General features: G+C 33.9%; 1 protein-coding gene across 1 annotated transcript; it reads left to right on the top strand.

Annotated features, from left to right (window-relative positions):
- Positions 1-7,929: 7,929 nt before the first annotated feature.
- Positions 7,930-9,197, top strand: LOC132619801 (LOB domain-containing protein 24-like). The gene is made up of 2 exons (XM_060334590.1): positions 7,930-8,380; positions 9,085-9,197. Exons 1-2 carry the CDS (start codon positions 7,930-7,932, stop codon positions 9,195-9,197), a joined length of 564 nt encoding a protein of 187 aa, XP_060190573.1.
- Positions 9,198-9,632: the final 435 nt, after the last annotated feature.

Below are 9,632 nucleotides of genomic sequence, written 5' to 3' on the forward strand. Positions count from 1 at the left end.
CCCCTTCCATCCATTTTGACCTCGCATCCTCACTGTAATTTATGTATATCATCTATTCTGAATATGATTGCTTAAACAAGAGAAATCTGATCCTATCTATTTAGTCCTACCTATGCCATGTCCATTGAAATCACAAAAATATCTTCCTGCATACCATCTGTATTCTGTGTAAGGTTGTCTAAGCTTAAGGCATTGCCATGATTCAGTTATGTGTGTGTCTGCTTTGGATGTTCCTAAATCATATATATTTTTTCTCTGTATGATGGTCATTATGTGAATAACTTTGTATTATTCCCATGAATGTCAAGCTTGTAGTTTGCTTCTGTCCATGCTATATCTATGTGTTTCAGTTTGCTCCTGTTTACACTATGTCTATATGTTTCAATTTGCTTATGTCCATATCATGTCTATGTGGTTTAGCTTGCTTCTATCTCTACTGTGTTTATATGTTTCGGTCTGCTCCTGTCCATACCATGTCTATGTGGTTCAGCTTGCTTCTATCTCTACTATGTTTATATGTTTCAGTCTGCTACTATCTATACCAAGTCTATATGTTGCAGTTTGCTCTTGTCTATACTATATGTATATGCTACAATTTACTTCCACATATATCATATCTATGTGTCCCAGCTTGTTTTGTCTAAACTAATGCTTATGTGCTTCAACTGCAAATTGTTATCCTCTGTTTTAAGACATTACATCTTGTCTAGACCATGCCATTGTTGAGTATGAATGTTGCGCTATCATTCTTCTTCCCTGCTATTATGAATGGCTGAGAAATCAAGGCAAGCTTGGGGTTGGTTTAGCCTTCCCCCCGATAGCCTGCCATGCCTACGGTTCATGAAACCTTTTTTTTGTGCAGCATCGGGGATACGAATTGTGATAACCCCCCTTATTGTCTAAATCTCTGTCATTAAGGTCCAATAGCATATATATAAATACCTTAATCGCATTACTTGTGAATGAGTGTGATACATACATATGTGTATAATTACGTATGTGATAAGTTCAGTAAATATAAACTAATCGGGTTCCTCTTTTTTCCTCGTCCTCACTGCATGCCCACTCGGGAGACCCAATAAGAAAATTCTTGCAAATATTATCGAGTCCGAGAAAGGAAAATGGAAGCTAATATTGTTAAAGACGCAAAGAAGGCCCATCCATGGGTGAAAATGGCTAACTAGGGGCTTGGTACGCCCCTAGTCTTCCCTCTTGCGTTTTATTTATTTTTATTAGCTTTTGAAAGTGCAATGTTGTTGTATATTTGTATAAAGTTGTAAAAACTCACTTATTATATTGGAATCTTTTATTGTTTGAACTAGCCATCTTAGGACAACGGTGCCTACGCCATTTATTTCGACTTTAGGTCCCCCCGAAAAATGATTTTTCAAAACCGTGCTCACATAAACGAGTTTTCAAATCAAAATGGCTAAATTAAATCCATTTTCAATACAAGTTAAAATAGGGGATAAGGAAAAAGTCACGATGTTATAAACATTTCCATATTTTCTTAAAAAACTGGATGGAGATCATTTTTGAAAGTAAGAAAAAATGCACCTTCTTTTACAAAGTTAAAACTTAGCTTCTCTTTTTTGGATTTAAACGAGCAACAAGTTCAAATGTTTTGGACCGAATCCAATAACAAGTAAATAAGAATTTTGGGGTTGAGGCCTGACTAAAAACCAACGCCTCTTTTCTGGGCCATGCTTAAACTCAGTATTCAGAACCAAAGGAAAATTTTGAAAGTTCGGGCTGAGCCCAACATGGAATCCAAATTTTATGTGTATTTACAATGAAAGAAAAACCTTTCATGTTTATAAGTTAAAACCCGTATAAACCATTCGTGAACATAAAAGTTCTAGATAAGGATGTTCTAAAACGTGCTAAATGGATTAACCCGAACCGTGTATGAGTCAAGCATGAACAAAGCCTATTTATTCCGCACTTAAATAAGCAGCTCTTCATATCTTTACAAATTAATACTATCCTTATATATAAAAGGAAACTAGTTATATCCAGATATTATAAATCCGAACCTAAGTACCCTATATATAAAGGGGATATATTCAATGTATTTCCAAAAAAATGAAATGCAAATGGTAGCCTTTTATAAATGCGGGAATAAACACTAAATAAACAGTTCATGTAAATACTCATACATTGGAATTTGAAGGTCAACCGTATAGTGCAGATCCTTAATACTAGGGTGCCTAACACCTTCCCTAGGGGATCACCAGAACCCTTACCTAGAACTTTAAATTACGAAGGCTTTTTCACTGTATATGAATAAATCCTTTCAAACTGGTTTTCATAATTTCCTATAAATTAGGTGGCGACTCTTTTAAAACAAAGTCCGAAAGAGCACCAACAAGTTCGAAGTGTCTTTCCGAGCGCTAACCCCGCCCGTGAAATGCAAACCGTAACAATCAACACACCAACAACATTAGATACTATCCATATACATGGAAATTAGCTCAACAACACATCCACAATATGCTCAAAACAGTTAATGAACTCAACAACTACAACACAACACTTTATGACCTTTCCTCCATAACTATTTTCACTTTTAAGACTTGCTAAACCTTCAAATCAACTCAACATAAGAGATAAGATGAAGAACATATCTTATATTTGAAGAATTTCAACCCACACAACTTGATCCAAGACTTAATCACCACAACTCCAAGTGAAAGCAAGAACATCCACCTTCCATAAATTAGCTTAGGTTTTCAAGGTGTTATCTTCTCTTGAAAAGGTTTAGGATGATTAGAGATGATTAGAGATGGTTGGGAGCGCTTAAGGGGTCTACAAGGATCTGTTTTTGATGAAATAAAATTACCCCAAGTCGTGGAAATCAATTTATAAGAAGTTTCGACCGACTTCCAATTTTCTGGAAATTTCGGGCAAGGTACGGACAAAAAGTGCGGGCCGTACTTCAAAGTACGTCCCGTACTTCAGAATTGTGATTTTTCAGTAGAATTGGAAAGAAGACTCGCTGAACTTGAATTTACATAGGTTATGCATTCCATAGCTCCTCATATTCTAGGAGATATACCTCTCTCAAGTTGGACCAAAATTTCTGCCAAATTTTCCCAAATTTTTCGACAAACTTAATTCCTTCGATTCACTGGATCCCGAAATATTTAGACACTTGCTTAGTACTTGTTAGAAGTCTTCATTAACCTTATAAGGGTTCCATAACCTCTCCAGGCTTATGTTAGTTTACTTACAGCGCAAACGACGCGAAACGTTTCGAGGTGTAACATCAGATCAGCAATTATACTTTTTGAAGCCATAGTCTTTATGAGAGACAATCATGCAAGTAAGACTCATCAATTATGCATGTGATATACATACTCAAGCAAATCAATTCTCATAATGACTTCACATTTAGTGTAGAATCGAAAGGTCATTTAATTTCTAATCATCATCTACTATCCAAATATTTGATCAAAAATAGAAATTATTTCTTAGTATGTATCAAATTATATTTGTGACTAGATATTTAAGTAGTATCCTCTTACAATATTCTTTTATACATATTAATCAGTAGAAATTATAACAGAAGAGACAAACAACACATTCTTTTTTAAAAAAGTCTATAACACTTTCAACCAAAGTGTTTGCGAGCTTGTCTATAGGAGAAGGTTGATAAAGTGAGGCAATTGGCATGTCATTAGAAGCAAAGATTTCAAAATTTAAGTTTCTCTGTCCTTTTTCTCCTCCCACTTGGCTTCAAGTGCCAGAGTATATACTAAATGAGGCTGATTTGGACTATACTCATGATAAATATTATCCAATCCTTTGCCTACAATACTCTAGGAGAGAATCTAGACAAAATGACCCTTTTATTCAACCCATAAATAATAAGTTATCGATTCTGCTAATTTCTCCCCAAATAGGCAAAGAAGTACTAGTACAGTAGCAAAAAAAAAAAAATTCATTTTCAACTTAATAAATTCCTCATATTTTCTTCTCCCTTCCCTATGACAATATCTCTCATCCTTAAAGATCCTTTGTATCGTCGTCGAAACATTAGACCTTACGATCTCAAAATAAAAAAAAATATCAAACATGATAATAGTCCTGTGTCGACGTACTCTTCTATGTTGTCCCTAACTCGGCTCTCAGTGTCACTCCCACTTGGAGAACTATGACCTCGTCCCCCTCCAGTTATTTTTGTCAACGGGAACAAGAAAACAACTAAAATGGTCACAACCATTAAATGTGACAACATATGCACAATAACTCGTAGAAGAGAAATTTAGTAGAGAATCATATTCTTATTTATTTTATAAATTCTGGACCCTTTCAGGACCACTCATGTATTAGTAAAAGAATGACTAAGACTTGGCTAAATACATTCGCTCCAAGTAATAATGAGTTGATTTAGACCGAACTTGAACCATTTTGGTTAGTTTTAAAATACCAAAGGACACGTAGCCCTTTTACTATTAGTGCTAGCATATGTATTGCTAATTCATCTAACCAACCACACATTCAGGTCATGACAAAAAAAAAATTGTTGGTCAATCAAAGTTATAAATTTACTTTAGACAAGAAAAAAAAATTGACCGACAAAAAAAAATGCAGAATCCATCTGCCTTCATAACGGGACAAAACAAAACAAAAGATGGAGTACTAGTATCTTAGGAGCGAACTAACTTTTTTAGTCCATCTCTCTAACAAATTTTTACTCAAAGAAAAAAAATCTTCCTTTATGAAGTAAAAAGAACCACATGGGTCCTTTGAGATGGCAAAATATAGTTAGTTTGGGGGAATTTTTTTTTTTCATCTCTTACAAAATATTTTATCTTAGAACCACCAAATCAAACTGATGCACAAGAAGGCACGAAAAGGCACAGTTGTAATCAAATCTCAAACGCAAAACAATCTGCGATAGAGAAGATACAAAAAAATAAACAGGAAACCTTTTCGAAAAAATAAACAGGAAACCATTTCGAAAAAATAGACAGGAAACCTTTTCGAATATTTCAGCAGTGGTACCCATTTCAGTAGTGGTACCCAAAACAAGTTTTACCCAAACTAGTTATTTCAATAGTACCCAAGTAATTTAAAATATTATTACTCAAATATTACAAACTATATAACAATATTGCGAGACATCAATGATGTATTTTTCAATCTCTCTTTTCATTCTTAGTTCAGTTTAACAAGAAGTGCAAACATCTAGCCCGCAATTGTACCGTTTTCTCGTGAAAGAAAAACGAGACTAGGAAACAAATAACCCTAGGCTCTGATACCATTGTAAGAATAAATCGCGGGGTAAAATAACTCAGCGGAAGATCGTTGAACTCACCACCAAAAGAATCGCCCCAAGTCGAACTTGAATCACTAGGAAAGAAAGTTAATATTCACAAACTAAATGCCTTAATCGATTTTGTGTGTTCATAGAGAGAGAAAAAATTTCTTTCTTCAAGAAGGGAGCAGATACTTGGGATTTTCAGAAGAGGAACAGTTTACACTTAATAGAGAAAAACTAACGTGGAGCAGTAACTTCCCTATTGGGATTTTTTTTTTTTAACTGCTATTATCCTTATCCCTTTTTATATGGGTCGGGTCAGTCCATATAGAGCGACCAATGACCCAAAATCCAACATTAAAAATAACTACTACTTTAATGTTAGGAGCATGGTTGATAACAATTGACAACTTTAATCTTGAATTCCGAAAGACAATTATTTTGAGCTAAACTGATAGCTGAAATGGATGGAGGGAATAATTATATTCGTTGGGAGGGGGGTGGATATATATGTTGAGCTTTTTGAATAGTTGAATAAAGAAAAATTTACATAGAAAGAGCAAAATTAAATCTCACGTAATTTTCAGTTATATAATTACCACTTTGGCACGATCCAAAAAAGAATGTAGTGAAGTGCCTTACTTTTTAATTCTGGATTGTCCAAAAATCATTCTATTTTTCAGAAAGAAAATTAATTTCTGGTAACAATTCATTCTGTTTTCAACGTTCTATTATAAAAGTGAACTATATTTAAACTTTAGAGTGAGGGGTAAACAAAGCATGATTTTTTTATAGTGAACTTCAGAAAGATGGGACTGATTTTCTCGTTCAATAAGAGCATGATGGCTTTTTAAAGCTGAACATGAAGTTTTAACGGGTGAGGACAAATATAGTTAGTTTTAACGGATGATGGGTAAATATAGCTCTAAAGTATAGATATATTTGTTGAAAAAGTATAACGGAAGGAAAATATAGCTTATTTTCGATAGTAAAGGGGTAAATATGACCCTTTACCAGGTTCAACTTAGTGCTGCAAACAATAGTTTGATTCTGTCATTCTTAGTTGTGTGACTTGTAGTAAAAGTTTTATTGAGTCTTCAATGACTGTAAATTTATCGGGAAATGGCTGGACTTTCTTCTTAAGATGGTCTTAGCTCAAACAACGAAACTCTTGCTGAAGTTCTAAAATTCTTCTTTATTGCAACACGAAGCTTCATCGAAAATATCTCCAAGCTGAATAACACTTCCATGGGAAAAATCGTAACATTTTCTCATGAAATGATTTCAAGTGTTTTAACCACATCCTTATTTATTGGTTAAAGTATATGGTACGATAAATACTGAAGGGTATAATGAATTTTTGGTATATAAAGTTTTATTGGATCCCTAGCCAAGTTTCTCGCTTGTCAAATTTAAGCTATTTATGCTGTCTCTTCAAATTATAACCTTTCCTCTTCAAGAATTCTCCCTTAGCTTTATTGAGTTAACTGAAGAATGACATTAATATTCTAACTTCTTCGGAAACTTACACTTTTTCTTTATTTTGTATATAATTCAATTACATTTTTAGTAATGTTTATACAGTTTCTAAAATTTTTGTACTCATTGAAATGGGGTACATGAGCAACGCGTGTTTTCAAAGACTAGTACAATTATAAGTTTGTGGATATTTGCAGGTTTGATGCCCTTTTATTTTTGTTCAATACCAAAGCAATTCAAGTATTGCCGGATGTTTAAAATTTATCACCAAATCAAACTAAACCAATCCTAAGTCGGTTTTTTGCCGGTTTGACTTAGTTTATCAATTTAGTTCGATTTTAAGATTTCGTTTGAACACCCCTTATGGACGGTACATTATAAACAAATAGAATTAATTAGTATATTAGATATAAATAATCATTATATTATATTAAAAGATGAATCTTTAATATTAAATAATTATGAAGTATGAACTATTGGAATATTATGAATCCAAACGAAATAATATTTACAATAATGATTATTCATATAGCTCACCCAACTAATTTAAGATTGAGGTATAACTGTTGTATAAAACATAATTGTTTACATATTAACTGGAGTTGAAGAAATTTGAGCATATTCAATAAGAGAATCTTAATCCATTAAAACTTATTTTTTATCTTTTGAACTTTTTTATTCATCAGGCCAAAAAGTAAGTAACATTTAATTTCTTTCAATCAACACTAGTTATTTCATTCTTATTTTCTCAATTACACACTCTACATATGTATGTTAACGCTAGTGTCATCAAACGAGGAAACATATTAAGTTTTTATAAAAGTACATTGAATTTAGCTTGAACTATAATAATGTAATGTTCCATGAACCTTAAATAATTGACCAAATATGAACATACTATTTCGTAACACGAGGATTTCCCTACTAGACATACCTCTTATTTTTTATGAATGAAATATAGGCCTATTTAGTTTACATATTCAAATCCAATTACCTTCAATGTTACCCGATTCTGTAATAAAAGTAGTAAATCAATAAATTTCTATATATTTTTCATATTGAGTTGTGGTTAACTCTGTGATTCTTCTCCATTTTCATATTCACAACAAAATAGTAAGAAAAATAAAGGTCTGCTTATTCTTTTTCAATCAAGTATTTAAGATTAATTCTCGAATGGAAGGGAGATGAATGCTGATATGCTCATGTTTGTTGCTGCATGTGCAGCGTGTAAGCACCTAGGGGAAAAATGTGACGCAAATTGCCAGTTAGCTCCATATTTTCCTTCTAATGCTACAGCTGAAGATTTTCAAAATGTTTATCAGATTTTCGAAGTAGACAACATCATAAAGCTGCTTAATTCTGTTCCTGATGACCAGAAGGAAAAAACTGCTGAAACCCTAATATTAGAGGCTAAGATTAGGAAGGAAAATCCTGTACATGGTTGCCTTGCCATTGAAAGAAAACTGAGGGCAGAAATTGAAGCACATGAAAAGGAGCTTGAAATGATACAAAATCATATTTCTTTATGTAAGAAAATGGCCACATTGCAAATGGAAGAACAACAGTCAGAAGAAGAGCTCGATAGATCTTCCTTGGCTTTGGTTTCTCCATCTGATGCTCATTTCAGCATGCCAGGTATTTACTTCTTTTTAGTTTCTTTCTTTCATCTTTTTTCTAGGAAAAATTTCATTGGTGGTCATCCGAGTAGATGTTCACGGTACAAAACTCACTAGTCTAATTTACGTCTAAGCTAACCGCCATCTCGTACATATATCATGACCATTTCTTCTAAGGCCTCTTCCTATCGCGCCCCCCATTGGTTTAACCTGAAACACAATGAAACAACCAACACGAACACACACACACAAACGCCAAATTTCTTATATTTGCTTACAATAAAAGTTACATAATTCACTTAACAAATCTTTTTTTCTTGGACAAGTTATTAACTTGTTACATGAATGATTATACAAAAATATAGAAAATTGAAGAATTGTTTTTGAGTGATACAAGAAGCTTTCACAGGTACAAGCATGACTCAACTTTGGAAGTGTAACAACTGAAACCCTCATTTTGAGCATTTGTAACTTAATCGTTGATTTTATGCTTCGAATTGCTCTGTATTGTGTTTTTGGACTTAGTGGGATAGCTCTGTTGAAACTCGATGGACTCGGGAAGGTTCTTTAATGCAATCTTATTTTGAAAGACTTGAAAGTCAAATTTAGGAACCGACCACTCTTTTGAGTATTAGCGTGCCTTTTAGTTTAGTGAACTAAGACTTCACATTAGTCTATAATGTGTTTTTGGACTTGTTGACATGCTTGGTTTGGACCTGAGAGGCTCGGGGTGTTTCAGTGACATTGAAACTCACTTTGGCGTAGCAGATTTTCCGCTATCTGGTGCCTCCTTAGGAATTGCGAGGAAACCAACTGCGATTAGGAGGTGCAGTTGAGTCAAGGCACCATGATCGCAAGTACTAGGCACGCAATCGCGAAGGATTGGCTAGAATTTACCCCGGTCAACTCTCTTGCGCGATCACGAGGGGAGTGACCGCGATCGCATAGTGTCACCTGGTGCCAGCCTACAAATGCGAGACAGGGCCCGTGATCGCAAAGAAGTATCTATATACCAGATTTTCAAATTCTAGATCAGTTTTTTCACGCTCTGAGTTTTTTGAAGAGGTTTTGCTCTCGATTTCGGGCAATCAAAAGGTGGAATTTCTTTTTCTAAAATTCGATTTATGGATTCCTAAATAATACCCTAATGATTATACTTCAATTTTATGATGATTATACTTCAATTTTATGATAATTGAACCATGAATCACGTAAAAATTAAGGGATCAAATTGGAAATTTATCCCTAATCTCAAGACGGGAAAATCCTTA

Source organism: Lycium barbarum, chromosome 11, assembly GCF_019175385.1.
Source record: "Lycium barbarum isolate Lr01 chromosome 11, ASM1917538v2, whole genome shotgun sequence".
Classification (NCBI taxonomy): Eukaryota; Viridiplantae; Streptophyta; class Magnoliopsida; order Solanales; family Solanaceae; genus Lycium; species Lycium barbarum.

Excerpts from the sequence above, each read along its gene's own strand:
- LOC132619801 (XM_060334590.1), top strand. The coding sequence starts at position 7,930 with ATGAATGCTGATATGCTCATGTTTGTTGCTGCATGTGCAGCGTGTAAG. Across the intron at positions 8,381-9,084 it reads TGCTCATTTCAGCATGCCAG|GCTCGGGGTGTTTCAGTGAC; the intron begins GTATTTACTTCT and ends TGGACCTGAGAG.